Source organism: Eubalaena glacialis, chromosome 2 (genome assembly GCF_028564815.1).
Source record: "Eubalaena glacialis isolate mEubGla1 chromosome 2, mEubGla1.1.hap2.+ XY, whole genome shotgun sequence".
In the NCBI taxonomy this organism is placed as follows: domain Eukaryota; kingdom Metazoa; phylum Chordata; class Mammalia; order Artiodactyla; family Balaenidae; genus Eubalaena; species Eubalaena glacialis.
The window spans coordinates 107529000-107545882 of record NC_083717.1 but is presented as its reverse complement, the minus strand read 5'-3'; the positions used below and the strand labels follow the sequence as shown (position 1 = coordinate 107545882).

Sequence of the window (16883 nt, the reverse complement as noted above, 5' to 3'; positions counted from 1 at the left end):
CCCTAAGTACTATTCTAATGACTCCCCATCCATATTTGTGAGGAAGGATTTTCTCTGTCCTTATAGAGTTTAGAATTTAGTGGCAAAAGCAGCATGAATGAAATAATTACATGTTTGATAAGTGGAGTGAATTACATACTGTGATTAATGGAGTGGAGGAAAAGTAGTGTTATAAAAACACATAACAGGGGAACTGGCCTGATTTGGAGGATCAGGGAAGCCTTCCCTGAGGAAGTGAGAATTGAGTTGAGATTTGAAAGCTAAGTAGGAGTAAACCAAGCAAAGAAAGGGAAAAGAGCATTTCACACAAGAGGAACAGCATGTCAAGGACCTTAGGCAGGAGGATGCTGGCTTGACACATTTAAGGACCTGAAAGAATGCCTCTGTGGCTAGAGCATAAACAGCAGAGGCATAAACGGAAGGGATGAGTGGAATAGGGGAAAGCTGTAGAGGTGGGTAGAGGTCAGATATATAGCTTTATACATAAAGCCTCTGTAACAACTTCCTGCAAAACAAACGCTGAATACTATTTTCATTTTTCACCTTTTCTCACAAAAGCAAAAATCTTCTTTGGATTCCCTTCAGTCAGCAAAAATAGGTACTAATATAGGTGTTTTGTAAGAGTGAAGTGGCATAAAGCGAACTTTTGAAAAGTGGGGGATACGTGTATTTATTTTTAAATTAATTAAAATAGAAAATTCAGTTCTTCAGTTACACCAGGCACATTTCAAGTGCTTAATAGCCACACATGACTAGTGGATACCATATTGGACAGTGCATACATATAACATTTTTGTCATCTCAGAAAGTTCTTTTGGACAGTGCTGCTGTGGAGCAAGTTAATATCAACATTAATTTGGTAAAATAAGACTCAAAGATAAGGTGATAAAACAACAGAATGAAATGAAAAAGGAGACTGTAGAACTAAAGAAACAAATTGAAGATCAGTGAAATTAATAAATTAGACAAAAGCAAGGAACAGAATAGACATTGCTGAAAATGAAATTACAGATATTAAAGGAAAGATCTGAGGTAATCTCAAACACAGATGAAAAAAGTTTTATGAGAAAAGCCAATAGAAAAGGAAAGCCAGGACTTCCCTGGTGGCGCAGTGGTTAAGAATCCGCCTGCCAGTGCAGGGGACACGGGTTCAATCCCTGGTCCAGGAAGATCCCACATGCCGTGGAGCAACGAAGCCCGTGTGCCACAACTACTGAGCCTGCGCTCTAGAGCCCACGAGCCACAACTACTGAAGCCTGTGTGCCACAACTACTGAAGCCCATGTGCCTAGAGCCTGTGCTCCGCAACAAGAGAAGCCACTGCAATGAGAAGCCCACGCACCACAACGAAGAGTAGCCCCCACTTGCCATGACTAGAGAAAGCCCGTGTGCAGTAGCAAGACCCAAGGCAGCCAAAGATAAATAAACAAACAAACAAATAAATAAATAAATAAATTCATTCATTCATTCATTAAAAAAAAAAAAAAAAGGAAAGGAAAGCCAGTCAAACGTGACCCAACAAATGGAACAGAAAATATATTCAAAGAGAACTTTTCTGAAAAGACAGAATTGGATTGGCAGATTTGAGTGTGTATGCCATGTTCTAGGAAGATTTGGACTTAAAGGATAAAGAATTCTTTAGGCAGGAAAAACAAATTATATTCAAGGGGAAAAGCCAGGTTTGCCTCAGTTTTCTACAGCAACATTTCATGTAATGTCTACAAAGTTCTGAGAGAAGGAAGTGTGGCCTGGAATACATACCCAGCCCAAGATATTATTCTAATGTAAAGACAGCAGGTAGGTCTTTTCACATCTGAAAAAACTCAAGAAATTGAAGACCTATGAGTTCATCTGGAAAAAACTGCTTGATAGCAAATCTTGGCCAGTTGAGAGTAAATCAAAATTAAGGATTCAGGAATGGAGAAGCTTGACAGAAAAATTGATGATGAGTGTTGAGTCCATTTAAATACAGAACTGGGACTTCCCTGGTCCAGTGGTAAAGAATCTGCCTTCCAATGCAGGGGACGTGGGTTTGATCCCTGGTTGGGGAACTAAGATCCCACATGCTGTGGGGCAACTAAGCCCGCGGGCCTCAACTAGAGAGCCCACGTGCCGCAAACTACAGAGCCCACGTGCTCTGGAGCCCACGCACCACAACTAGAGAGAGAAAACCCGCACGCCACAACTAGAGAGAAACCCGCGTGCCACAATGAAGAGCCTGTGTGCTGCAATGAAAGATCCCGCGTGCCGCAATCAAGATCCCATGTGCTGCAACTATGACCTGACGCAGCCAAAAATAAATGAAATAAATAAATAAATATTTAAATACAGAACTAATATTAAGCAGCCATATAAATTATGGTTACAGAACTGGATATGAATGTTGTTAACCTGGAAAAAACAAAAATAACAAAATATAGAGATGGAGAAAGGGGAGATTGGAGGAGGGATGAGAATAATGTTCTCAGTCAATAGAAATTGTCTAAAATTGAGACATACATAGTTAAATAAAAAAGCGTAATGACTAAAACTGCTTTATATTTTATACTTTTTCCTTCTTAGGAGATAGCTCTTGTAAAGAAATACTTGAAGTTCAAAAATTCCTTCAGCTTGATTTTCTTTTATTATTTTAAAGTATAGTTAAACATTTTTTTAATATAAATTTATTTATTTATGGCTGCATTGGGTCTTCGTTGGTGCGCGCGGGCTTTCTCTAGTTGTGGCGAGCGGGGGCTACTCTTCATTGCGGTGCGTGGGCTTCTTATTGTGGTGGCTTCACTTGTTGCAGAGCATGGGCTCTAGGCATGCGGGCTTCAGTAGTTGTCGCACACGGGCTCAGTAGTTGTGGCTTGAGGGCTCTAGAGTGCAGGCTCAGTAGTTCTGGCACATGGGCTTAGTTGCTCCACAGCATGTGGGATCTTCCTGGACCAGGGCTCGAATCCGTGTCCCCTGCATTGGCAAGTGGATTCTTAACCACTGCACCACCAGGGAAGCCCCTAAAGTATAGTTAAATTTAATACTATTTAAAGTGGCCTTTTTTTTTCCTCTAAACTTCTTCTCTGTCCTTCTATCTGTATAAGTAAGTACATGTAAAGACATCTTTAATGATCAGTTAGTATTTTAATGATAATTTTGGTCAATTTTGGGTTTTGAATGATTTTTCAAAACTTTTGTCTTTGTATATTTCTTTGTATATTTGTTTGAGTTCCTTATAACAATGGAGAGTTTTGTTTTTCTAAAAAATACATGCTATAGACAAATATGCCAAAATGTTAACAGTGGTTAACTCTGGGTAGGAGGAGGAGTTTGTGTGATTGTAATTTTTTTCCTTCCTTCTCTTTTCATGTTTCTTTCTTTTCTTTAAATTTTTTTTCTCTTTATTTAAAAACTTAAATAAAAAACACAAAAACAAAAGTGTTTGAGTATTTCAGAGCCGACTAAACTAGATTTAGAGATGAAAGTTGTTCTGGTTCATAATATGACATATGGCATAAGAATATAGCATCAGAATCTGAAAAATGATGATTTCGGAGTTGGTAATCCAGTTGTGGAAAGGATAATCCTTAGAAGTAGTAATATTACTACTGAAATTCAAGTACATGCATTTTTAAAAATATATTTATTTATTTTTGGCTGTTATTTATTTATTTATATTTGGTTGGGTCTTCGTTGCTGTGCGCGGGCTTCTCGTTGCGGTGGCTTCTCTTGTTGTGTAGTACGGGCTCTAGGCTTGTGGACTTCAGTAGTTGTGGCAAGTGGGCTCACTAGTTGTGCCTCGCAGGCTCAGTAGTTGTGGTTCACAGGCTCTAGAGCGCAGGCTCAGTAGTTGTGGCACACGGTCTTAGTTGCTCCGGGGCATGTGGGATCTTCTCAGACCAGGGCTCAAACCCATGTGCCCTGCATTGGCAGGTAGATTCTTAACCACTGTGCCACCAAGGTAGTCCCTCAAGTACATGCATTTTTCATGGGGCATTTAGGGGATAAAATATTTTTAAAACTATCATTTTGTGCCAGGACCAAACACCTTATGAAAATTGAGCTGAGAATGACATACTCATATAGAAGCACACTTAGCAAGCAAAGTGGGAGTGGTATTGATAGAAGTTTTGGTAGTAAGGAATTATCCTGCATGTGAAATAAAAGTAAATTACACATTTCCTGAGAATTTCATGAACTGAAGTCATTATAAGCAGTAGTTTTTTTCCCTCTGTATTATGAAAAACTAGTTGGCTAGTTGCAAAAAGCTGGAAACTATTAAAATAAATGTGACTTAATTTTGTTGGATTGAAAATTAGGAAAAAGTAACTTAGTGAGAGTATAAAGTTTCTAGTTCTGACTTTCTAAATGGGAAGGTGGGTACAATTATAGACTAAGACTGAATATAATACAAACAAATAGTTTAATGACATAATGACGTAGAAAATATTACTGCTTTTCACCAGTTTTTGTCTCTCTCCCCACCCCCAACTCTATTCCAGACTCACCAACCTAAAGAAGATGGAGTTTATATTTTTCAACCCCATAGTCAACCAGTTAGCTGTCTTTACTTCTCGCCTGCCAATCCAGCTCACCTGCTGTCACTGAGCTATGATGGCACATTACGCTGTGGGGATTTTTCCAGAGCTGTTTTTGAAGAGGTAAATGTTAATGTGTTTACATATGGACCTCAGATTATATTCTGGATTCTTTATGAAATGCCACATGAATGATTATTATACCATCAAACTGGGTGAGATGGTATAGAATAGGGACTTTAGAACTACACTGCCTAAATTCAAATCCCATCTGTTACTATTTGTGTGACCTTGGCAAGTTGCTTACCTCTTTGTGCTTCAATTTCCTTAGTTTTGAAATGGAATGGTAATAGTATCTACCTTATAGGATTGTCATGAGGATTAAATGAGTTAATGTAGATAAAGCATTTACTTAAAACAGAGCCTGGCACATAATAAGTTTTTGCTCTTATTTTTTATTTTTGCAGAAAGCTTTTAAATAAAATAACTTATTCTTCTATTTTAAGGCTTAAAACTTGTCCTCTTTTATTCAGGAAAAAATATTGGAATATTATTATACTTTTGTTCATTATTTCTAGCCTTGGCAGATATGAATTTTGTGGGGATGAGTCTTAGATGTGACAAAAAAGACTAGAGAAATTCATCACATAACAGTTCTATAATACATTGTCCAAAACTTTTGGCCAGTAATGTAACACAGAAACTATAAAATTTGGTCTTTTGTCCTCTAGCTAAGATTTATCGTCTCTTATATGCCATGTATAGCTGATGGTAGAGAGATTAGCTCAGCTGTTTTTATCTGGTGAAGTTAGAATGAAAAACTGCCATTCGATGTCATATAACTGTACTCTGGCAAGAAATGGACACCTAGGCGGTTTCATTCAGAACATCTTAGGCCAGGTTTATTCGTAACCACCTGTTGAGGATAAGGTCTTTTCCTGGCCTAGTCTAACCCCTGCAAGGTGAGATTAAGTTGAAGTTTAAGAATAGTTGAAAGATGTTGGTCTCATACTCATGACTGTCCATCCTCCCAGAGATAGTCTACCAAGTTAACCAGACTACGTACCCCTTGGAGGTTTTCAAATCGGTTTGATCTCTGGTTGGGTAGGCCAGAAGCTTCCAAAGGCCTGAGGAATCCTCACAATATTGGATCCCAGTGATTACATTTTGGTCTACTACTTAAATATCTACTACTTAATGTTACAACAAACATATTTCAAGTGAGCTTTCAGATTTGCTTAACCATATCAGATTTCATCATTAAGAGAATTCCTACAAATCAAACTCTTTTTTCATATGGATTTTAATCTTTGTGAAATTTAGGATGGTTTAGATGTAGGTTTTCATTCTTTAGCTTATTTCGAATGGGACTTTTAAAGTTTTTAGAGGTCCTCAGTATAAGAGCATTTTATATGTGATAGACAATGAAGAAAACAGGGTATCATCACTGATTATGGCTTATCATCATAAATACTAATCAATGATCTAATTTTATGCCTTAATTTTTTTATGTAAGCCAGTACTCAAAGTTAATGCATTCTGTCTTTGTAATTATTCTAATACTCTATGTATAGATGATTCATAATTACTTATAAAAGAGTTTTTAACTAATTATTTTAATAGCTATAGTATAATATGTAACTGCTTTTGTTCTTCACTGAACTCCTAAAATGATCTTTCTTACAGTTGGGAAGGCTTTTTCTCTCTTCTTGAGAGCTAATAGTTTTTGGGTTTTCTTTTAAAAATGAAGATGTTTAATTTCTTTTAAGTCTGTTTTTAACCATATGAAAAAAAGACTTTTCAAGACTGTTAATGTGTTGCTGGTCAGACTTGATTTCCTAATTACTGACAATTAGAAGAAACACAGTTTCTTTTTTTACTGGTGTCTTTGCTTTTTTTTTTCTTTTAATTTCTATTTTTACCTTTTTAAAAATAGGTTTTTAAGAGCAACATTGATATTTAAAATCCTTATTGGAAATGGATGGGCTATTAATCATGGATTAAATGAAATAATTTTTGTGAAAAGTCCTCTTTAAACTGTTTAATGGTAGCACTTTGGTTATTAATGCATATCATATAGTTATGTATGCAAGTCACATTCTGTTTTGTATTTGTTTATATTCTTACAGGAAGGTTGGAGTTTGAAATTTGAAGGTACATCTATGTTTTATCAGCCACTTAATAATAACTGATTGTACTTATTTTTTAATACAACTTTGTTGAGATATAATTCACATACCATTCGATTCACCCATTTAAAGTGTAAAATCCAGTGGTTTTTAGTGTATTTATAGGGTTGTGAAACTGTTACCACAATCTAATTTTAGAATACTTATCACCTCCAAAAGAAACCCCTTGCTTATCAAGTACTCCCGATTTCCCCTTTCTCCCTAGAAAACCACTAATCTACTTTCTGTCTCTACAGATTTGCCTGTCCTGGACATTTCATATAAAAGGAATCATACAGTTTATAGTCTTTTGTGACTGGCTTCTATACCTATCGAAATGTTTTCAAGGTTTATGCATGTTGTAGAATATGTCAGTACTTCATTCTTTTTAATGGCTGAATAGTATTCCCTTGTGTGGCTATACCACATTTTACACATCCATTCATTAGTTGATGAACAGTTGGGTTGTTTCTGTTTTTAACTATTACGAATAATGCCATTATGAACATTCATGCACAAGTTTTGTGTGCTTTCATTTCTCTTGGGTATATACCTAGGAGTGTAATTGCTGGGTCATATGGTAACTCTATGTTTAACATTCTGATGAACTGCCAAGCTGTTTCCCAAACCGGCTTCACCGTTGTACATACTCAGCAGCAATATGTGAGGGTTCCCATTTCTCCACATCCTTTCCAGTGCTTGTTGTTGTTGGTGAGTATAGCCAACCTCGTGGGTATGAAGTGGTATCTCATTGTGGTTTTGATTTGCGTTTCCCTAATGATTAATGATGCTGAGCATGTTCATCTGCTTATTGGCCATTTGTAATTATTTAGAGAAATTTGGATCTTTTGCCTATTTTTTAATTGGGTTATCTGTGTTTTCAGTATTGAGTTGTAAGAGTTATCCACTTATTTATTTTTTTAAAAGTCAGGTTTATTGAGGTATACAGTACATATTGTAAAATTTACCTTTGTTAGGTATGCAGTTTTATAAGTTTTGGCAAATTGTGTATACCTGTTTAACCACCACTGCAATCAAGACATAAAAAATTTCCATCACCCGGAAGAATTACCTCATGACCCTTTGTAGTCAGTCCTCTCCCCCTTCCTGAAGCCCCTGGCAACCACTGATGTGATTGCTGTCCCTATAATTTTGCCTGTTCTAGAATGTCAAGTAAATGAAATCAAATGGTGTGTAGCTTTTTTGTGTCTGGCTTTATTTACCTAGCATAATGTTTTTAAGATTCATCCATGATATTGCATGTATCAGTAATTTGCTTCTGATACTACTGATAGAACAATTATCTTCTGTTAGGTACTAACCTGAGTGTGCTTTATATATATTATTAAGCCTAATAACACCCTATGAAATAGGTAATGTTCTCCCCATTTAACAGTTGAAAAAACTGAGGTAAAGAGGTTTATTAGTTTGCTGAAGGACATAAGTGGCAGAACTAGAATTTGCACTTGAGTCTCTCTGACTCCAAATCCCCTGCACTTAACCATTTTAATATAATGACTGAATACTTCAAGTTTCATTTGTGTGTATTGGGCTTTTTTTGGTATAGGGGTTGGGATACCTTTGGTGTATTAATTTGTTAATCTCAGTTTATAGTAATACTTGTTATTAAAACTAAAAGTCAGTAGCAATTCATGATTCAGTGATAAGAATTGTGGTAATTCTTTCTTACTTGAGTACTGACATGTTCTACAACATTTATTTTTTATTCCTTATATGTGTGAGCCCTGAGCCCAAAGTAATAATATTGTGGATTGTAAGTGATTAAAAAGTTATAACAATAATACATGCTCATGATAAAATATTTACAGTAGGGGACTTCTGTGGTGGTCCAGTGATTAAGAATCCGCCTTCCAATGCAGGGGACGTGGGTTTGATCCCTGGTCGGGCAACTAAGATCCCACACGCCGCAGGGCAACTAAACCTGCACGCCGCAACTAGAGAGAAGCCTGCAACGAAGACCCAGTGCAACCAAAAAAACCCCACAAACTTACAGTAAATAGGGTGTGCAAACTAAATCTGCCCTTCCCCCATTCCCACTCTCCCGAAGTAACCTTTGTATTTTTTGTGTATGCCTCCAGAAAGTACACATATACTTACAAGCATATAGATACAGATTTTTTTCTTTGCGCTAATGGGTTCACACTATATACATACTTTTTTGCAACTTGCTTTTTTCATTTACTAGTATATCTTGGACAGTTAATAGTACAAATCTACCTCATTCTTTTTTAGCATTGCATGGTATTTCAAAGTAGAGATGTACCATCATGATTTAACCAGATCTTTTTTGGTGGACATTTAGGTTGCTTTTTATTGCTGTTATAAGCAGTCTGGCAGCAAGCATCCTTATATATATCTTAGTGAAATTACTGGGTCAAAGGGTATGTATAGGCATTAAATATTTTGATAGATGTGTCCTGATTGCTGTAAAAATTTTGTATCTATTTACACTTCCACCAAGAGTAGGTGAGCATTCAAGCCATATACCTTGAACTTAGTTGGCAAAGTTACTTGGTATATTAAGGTATTTCAACTGCGTAAGATTCAGATTCAGTCCATTTCCTAGTAAGTTTCACAGGGTAGATCTGCAACTGAGGTTTATTGGATTTAAGAGATTTGGGATGTAGCCCTGACATGGGTGGATGGGCTGTTTGATTGCAGTCTCACAGCTGATCAGTGCCTTAGTTTCCATCTAAGGGGATTACCATTTTGCCCTATGCTTCTTGTGGGGATCATGGGAGGATAAATGAGGTTATTTGGGTTAAGTGTTTTGTTACTCTTTTAACAAAGAATTTATGCATTGGCTTTCTTTAAAAGAAGAGTGTTACATAAGTTGATTGTTACTTATATCCTTAGGTATATAGAGATGAAGGAAGTAGCTTTTCCTCCTTTGACTTCTTGGCAGAAGATGCCTCCACTTTAATAGTAGGTCACTGGGATGGAAGTATGTCACTAGTGGATAGACGGACGCCTGGAACTTCTTGTGAGAAGCTTATCAATTCTTCTTTGAGCAAAATAAGAACTGTACATGTCCACCCAGTGCATAGACAGTATTTTATCACTGCGGGATTAAGGTATGTCCTTCATGAAATTTTATGATTTAGGCCTTTTAATGTTAGGAATAATGTTTTAGTTTGGTGGTCAAAGACTTCTGACTTTTTTTGTGATACCCACAGACCAAATAATTTTCCTTTCTACACTGATTGAGCATTTTTGTTTTTTTTTTGAACGTGATTTTTTTAAAAATGAGAGATTCTTTTGGATTTAATAAATAGCGCAAGTGTTGAAACAAGTATACATTTTTGTTTTCCTTGGCCTCATGCGTTTACTTCTAGTCTTTTGAGAAGAACATACGTAAAAAATATAAAAGTTCCATGTGACCTATAACTTCTTAGTCTGTGTTAACTTTTTTCTTGGATAGATTAGAAAACCAGCTAGAATCTTGTCTCTCTATACCCACCTGGTTACATATATATGCTATAATTTTGAAATTTTTCTTATTTTTTACTCTATACCAGTGTTTTTAAAATTAATATAGAAGATTAGAGGGTTCTGTCTTAACTGTTCTTCAATGTAGTGAGTATTTGAGTGTCTAATTTATGTTCAGTGCTATTGTAGAGTCTTACTATGTGTACTGTGACAACACTGAGAATTATTCCTCCTGTTACAGGGATATTCATATTTATGATGCAAGGTGCCTGAAACCCAGTAGAAGCCAGCCTTTGATTTCTTTGACTGAACACACAAAGAGCATCGCTTCTGCCTATTTTTCACCTCTTACTGGTAACAGAGTAGTAACCACATGTGCTGATTGTAAGCTGAGGTAAATTGGGAAGACAGAAATCCGTTGTTAAGGAATCTAGAGTCTGTAGTTATTGTGTTAAACAGTAGCTTTGTTGACTACTGCTCCTTATTAAATCACTAGTGTTATTGTTTCATAGTAATGTCTAGGTTCCCAAAGATCAATGACCTGTACTTAATGGCTTTTCAGCAGTTTTGGGATCTGTACATTTTGTTGAGATTGGCAAGGTCTGTAGCTACCCTGGAGAGTGATGTTAGTCTTTGCTTTTAGCACTGAAATCTGATGAAATCAGGCTTGTGATATCTTGGAAGGGAGAAATTTTAGCATAGGGAGAAGCTCTTACTTTGGAGATAGTGGGGTCTACCCCACAAGTGAAGTGCTGAATCGAAGTTGCAGAGCCCCAGGCCATGGGCAGGCAGAAAAGGTAGCAAAAATTGGGCTTCTATACAAACTACTGGATAAAATTTTATGGTTTTAGCTTTGATACCTTTCTATAGCTACTTCCTAAAAATGGATTTTAAAATGTAATATAAACCAATTGAACAAAAATAGAAAATAATGCCAATTAAAAAAGATGTGGAGAATGTTAATGCAATCACAAAGGAAATGATTTTGTTCTCTTCTAAAATCCCTGATTTTGCTTAACATTGCAAGCATTTCTCTGTTTATGAGAGTTTTACCTTAAGTGATTTTGGAATTCGTTCATTATTCATTCAACAAGTATCTGTTAAATGTATACTGTGGGCCAGGCTCTAGAAAGGCACCTAATTTCTGTTTAGACCCATCTATTAGGAAGAACATGGTTTATAGTGTGTGACAGGTACCCAGTTAATTTCTAGTAGAGTGTGTGAGCATTACCAGGTAATACATTAAGAGATTTAGTCACCAGACAGTGGCAGCCCAGGGTTCCCTTTCCACCCATGCAGTTTTCTTTGTCTTAAGGGCTACTTATTTGTCCCATTCCTGTTCATTTGCACTGCAGAGTTTACTCTTGTTACATTAGCCATTAGTTATTTGGCTTTCTATTAATCTAATTAGTTAATAAGCTCTAGTGCCAAGAAATTTCAGTGGAATAGCTAAGCACAAGGAGAAGGGGGAGGTGGTGATGATTTGGTTAGTTTCTGTCTGCCAGGGTACCTAGTGGAGGCTTCTGGATTCCTCCAGTTGCCCCACAAGAACTCCTCCCCTTGGTCACTGGACAGTCTTAGTCTTGTCAGAATCTGGACGTGACACTATCACGCCCTCAACTGATGAGTCTCCCTTGATACATGCATGCACTTTTAGGTTATTTTTGCATTTTCAGACTACATCCCTTATGTATGACCTATATTACTGTGAATCTGAATATAGAGTCTAGATTATCACTTTAGAATGTACATTTAAGTTTGGAGTAATAATGTCTAAATAAGTAATTTCCACACTAAACTATAAGCACTGAATTTTATAATATTCTTTGTAACTTTTGTAAATATATTAGCTGAGGTTTGTTAGAGCCTGATCCTATATATTTTAAGATAACAATCATATTTCATATCATGAACCAGTGAAAAGCTTGTTAAATACACTGATAATATTTCAGAAAATTTTCAAGAAACAATAAAGAGTGTGCTCCTTTATTCTTGCTCTTTATTTTCTAGAATCTTTGACAGCAGCTGTATATCCTCGAAGATTCCTCTTCTCACCACCATCAGGTAGGTTTCCATGTGCCAAATAAAGTAGACCCTGGATTACTATGAGGTCTTTGTTGGAGTGCATACATTGGACATCTGATTGTCAAGGAGATGTAATAGGTCTGATTTTGTATTACATTGTTCCAGTGTTCCAGGTTGCTAGTTCCTATCCTATACAGAAGGGTTCTTGCTTCCAGGTTTCCCGTTTCTGTAAAGAGGTTCAATCTCTTTTAGTCAGTAGCTGTTCTGTGCCTCTGGGTGGTTATTTTTGGTTAAGGTGAGTGACTTTATTCCAACCTGAATTACTCATGTTATCCTATTGAGACTTAGTTGCTGGTGAGGCTAGCTGAAGCTCTGTTTATTTGCACCTGTTTGTTCTGGGCTTGGAGGGCTTCCCCATCTTCCCACTTACTTTGTTTGGTTACCCTTTTTTTGCATCTGCTACTTTTTTTTTAATTAATTAATTTATTTATTTATTTTTGGCTGTGTTGGGTCTTCGTTTATGTGCGAGGGCTTTCTCTAGTTGCGGCGAGCGGGGGCCACTCTTCATCGCGGTGCGCGGGCCTCTCACTATCGCGGCCTCTCTTGCGGAGCACAGGCTCCAGACGCGCAGGCTCAGTAGTTGTGGCTCACGGGCTTAGTTGCTCCACGGCATGTGGGATCCTCCCAGACCAGGGCTCGAACCCGTGTCCCCTGCATTGGCAGGCAGATTCTCAACCACTGCGCCACCAGGGAAGCCTGCATCTGCTACCTTTAATGTATGTATTTTACATCAAACTATGCAATGCCTTCTTCCTAGACATACCTCTTTATTAGTATTTATGAAGTTGGGGACAGGGTGTGCAATGTATGTTGATTGTTGCTTCATGAGTTTTATAGTCTATAGAGGCTATATTTAAGCATGTTTGTTTTCTTTTTCACAGAATTTCCCTCTTCATTTCCTTTTTCAAACTTTATTAATTCTAGTTTATTGGTTTCTAATGCATATTTTAAAAAAATTATCTAGTGTGATGATTCAGAGGTCAGTAGAGATAGGGTCATTGAGTGGCAGAGGGAAATGTGGTTCTCCATTGTTCATACTTCTTTAGTAAGAAAGGGTTGCTAATGGTGTTACAATATAGAGAATAAAAAGGCAGTGCTTTGTTTTTTGCTTTGGAGAGCAGTAAAGAGCCCCAAATATATTAAAAAAATTTTTTTTACTTTATTTTTAGTTGTGGTTATAAACACATAAATTAACCATCTTAACTATTTATATGTATACAGTGCAATAGTGTTAGGTATATTCACATTGTTGTGCAGCAGACTTCTAGAATTTTTTTATCTTGCAAAACTGAAACTGCCCATTAAACATTAATTCCTCTTTCCCCCTTTTCCCAGACCTTGGCAACCATCTTTCTACTTTCCATTTCTATGATTTTGACTACTATAGATACTTCATATGAGTGAAATCATACACTATTTGTCATTTTGTGACTGGTTCATTTCGCTTAGCATAATGTCCTCGATGTTCATCCATATTCTAGCATGTGACAAGATCTCCTCCTGTTTAGTTTAATTTTTTAAAATTAATTTATTTTTGGCTGCGTTGGGTCTTCGTTGCTGCGCCCGGGCTTTCTCTAGTTGAGGCGAGTCGGGGCTACTCTTCATTGCGGTGCACGGGCTTCTTATTGCAGTGGCTTCTCTTGTTGCAGAGCACGGGCTCTAGGCGCACGGGCTTCAGTAGTTGTGTCACACGGGCTCAGTAGTTGTGGCTTGCGGGCTCTACAGCCCGGGCTCAGTGGTTGTGGCACATGGGCTTAGATGCTCCGCAGCATGTGGGATCTTCCTGGACCAGCAATCGAACCCGTGTCCCCTGCATTGGCAGGCGGATTCTAAACCACTGCGCCACCAGGGAAGTCCCTTCCTCTTTTAAAGGCTGCATAATATTCCACTGTATGTATGTGCCACATTTTCTTTTTCCATTCATCTGTTGATGGACATTCTGATTGTTTCTACCTCTTGGCTATTGTGAATAATGCTGCAGTGAACAAATGGGTGTAAAGATATCTCTTTAAGATCCTGCTTTGAATTCTTTTGGATATATACCCAGAAGGGGGACTTTGATGGATCATCTGATAATTCTATTTTTAATTTTTTGAGGAACCTTTGTACTGTTTTTCCATAGCAGCCAAACCATTTTACATTCCAGTAGTGCACCAGGGTTCTAATTTCTCTTTATATGCATCAACACTTACTGTCTGTTCTTTTGTTAGTGATTATCCTAATGAGGTAATATCTCATTGTGGTTTTGATTGCATTTCTCTAATGATTAGTGATGTTAAACATCTTTTCATTTGCTTGTTGGCCATTTGTGTATCTTCGTTGGAGAACTGTCTATTCAAGTCTTTTGCCCTTTTTTTCTTTTTAAATTTTTATTTATTTATTTTTTCTTTTGCCCATTTTTGAATTGCATAAGTTTTGTTGTTGTTGAGTTATAGGAATTCCTTACGTATTCTGCATATTAACCCCTTATCAAATATATGATTCGTGAATATTTTCTACCATTTTGTGGGTTGCCTTTTCACTCTGTTGATTGTTTCCTTTGATGCACAGAGTTTTTAAGTTTGATGTAGATTTGTCTGTTTTTGCTTTTGTTGCCTGTGCTTTTGGTGTCATATCGAAGAAATCATTGCTAAATCCAGTGTCCTGAAACTTTCCCCCTATGTTTTCTTCTCTGTTTTATTAATAGTTTCAAGTCTTATGTTTAGGTCTTTAATCCACTTTGAGTTAATTTTTGTATATAATATAAGATTATTGTCCAACTTTATTCTTTTGAATGTGGATATCCAGTTCTCCCAGCACCATTTGTTGAAGAAACTGTCCTTTTCCCATTTTGTGGTCTTGGCACCCATGTTGAATATCAATTGACCATGTACATGTACATTTATGGGATCTATTCTGTTCTACTAGTCTGTAGTGTCTGTCTTTATACCAGTACCACACCGTCATGATTACTGTCACTTTGTAGTATGTTTTGAAATCCGGAAGTATGAGGCCCCCAACTTGGTTCTTTTTTTTTTTTTTTTGGCTGCACTGGGTCTCCGTTGCTGTGCGTGGACTTTTCTCTAGTTGCGGCAAGCAGGGGCTACTCTTCATTGTGGTGTGTGGGCTTCTCATTGCAGTGGCTTCTCTTTGTCGCGAAGCATGGGCTCTAGGTGCGCGGGCTTCAGTAGTTGCGGCATGCGGGCTCAGTAGTTGTGGCTTGCGGGCTCTAGAGCACAGGCTCAGTAGTTGTGGTGCACGGGCTTAGTTGCTCTGCGGCATGTGGGATCTTCCTGGACCAGGGCTCGAACGCATGTCCCCTGCGTTGGCAGGTGGATTCTTAACCACTGCGCCACCAGGGAGGTCCTCTTCTTCTTTTTAAAGATTATTTTGACTGTTTGTAGTTCCTTGAGTTTCATATCAATTTTAGGATTTTTTTTCTCTCTGTAAGACATGCCATTGGGATTTTCATAGGGATTGCATTGATTGAATTCTATAGATCACTTTGGGTAGTATAGACATTTTAACAATATTAAGTCTTCCAGTCCGCAACCACAATGTCTTTCCATTTATTTGTGTCTTCTTTGGTTTGTTTAAGTAATGTTTTGTAGTTTTCAGTATACAAATCTTTAACATCTTTGGTTAAATTTATTCCTAAATATTTTATTCTTTTTTATGCTATTGTAAATGGGATTGTTTTCTTAATTTCCTTTCTGGATTGGTCATTCTTAGTGTGTAGAAATTCAACTGATTTTTGTGTGTTGATTTTTGTATCCTGTAAATTTGCTGAAATTGTTTAGTTTTTTTGTGTGTTTGTGGAGTCTTTAGTCCTACCCAGTTTTCTAGTCCTACCAAATTTCCAATACTATGTTGAATAGACATGGCAAGAGTAGGCATCCTTGCCTTTTACCACATCTTACAGGAAAAGCTTTCAGTTTTTCATCATTGAGTATTATGTTAGCTGTGGGCCTTTCATATATGGCCTTTATTATGTTGAGATAGTTTTTGTCTATTCCTAGTTTGTTGAGTGTTTATCATGAAAGGGTATTGAATTCTGTCAAATGATTTTTCTGTACTGGTTGAGAGGATCTTATGATTTTTGTCCTTCATTCTGTTAATGTGGTATATCACATTAACTGAGTTTTATATGTTGAACCATCCTTGCATCCCAGGTATAAATTCAACTTGGTCATGGTGTATAATCCTCTTAATGTGCTGTTGAATTTGGTTTGCTGGTATTTTGTTGTGAATTTTTGCATCAGTATTCATCAGGAATATTAGTCTGTAGGCTTTTTTTTTTTTTTTTTCTTTCTTGTAGGTTCCTTGTCTGGCTTTGGTATCAGGGTAGTGTTGGCCTCACAGAATGAATTGGGAAGTGTTCCCTCCTCTTCAACTTTTTGGAAGAGTTTGAGGAGCACTGGTGTTAATTCTTCTTTAAATGTTAGGTAGAAATCTCCAGTGAAGCCATCTGGTCCTGGGATTTTTTTGTTGGGAGGTTTTTGGTTATTATTTTAATCCCTTTACTAGTTATAGTTCTATTTAGATTTTCTATTTCTTCATGATTCAGTCTTGGTAAATTGTATGTGTCTGGGAATTTAAACAAAATAATTTATTTTTTGCCTGTGTCGGGTCTTAGTTGCAGCATGTGGGATCTTCACTGAGGCATGCGGGATCTTTCGTTGAGGTGT

The 16883-nt window shown here is 37.1% G+C and overlaps 1 protein-coding gene across 5 annotated transcripts in view; it reads left to right on the top strand.

Moving 5' to 3' along the window:
• The window catches only part of WDR76 (WD repeat domain 76), a 53073-nt gene that overhangs the window by 33533 nt on the left and 2657 nt on the right, over positions 1–16883 (top strand). For 4 of the 5 annotated variants that reach the window (XM_061182212.1, XM_061182214.1, XM_061182211.1 and 1 more), the window contains 4 exons: positions 4478–4636; positions 9559–9776; positions 10373–10525; positions 12142–12195. In XM_061182212.1, coding sequence (XP_061038195.1) covers positions 4478–4636; positions 9559–9776; positions 10373–10525; positions 12142–12195 — 584 coding nt within the window. The remainder of the gene's footprint in view (positions 1–4477; positions 4637–9558; positions 9777–10372; positions 10526–12141; positions 12196–16883) is intronic. The other variant, XM_061182213.1, reaches the window with a different exon arrangement.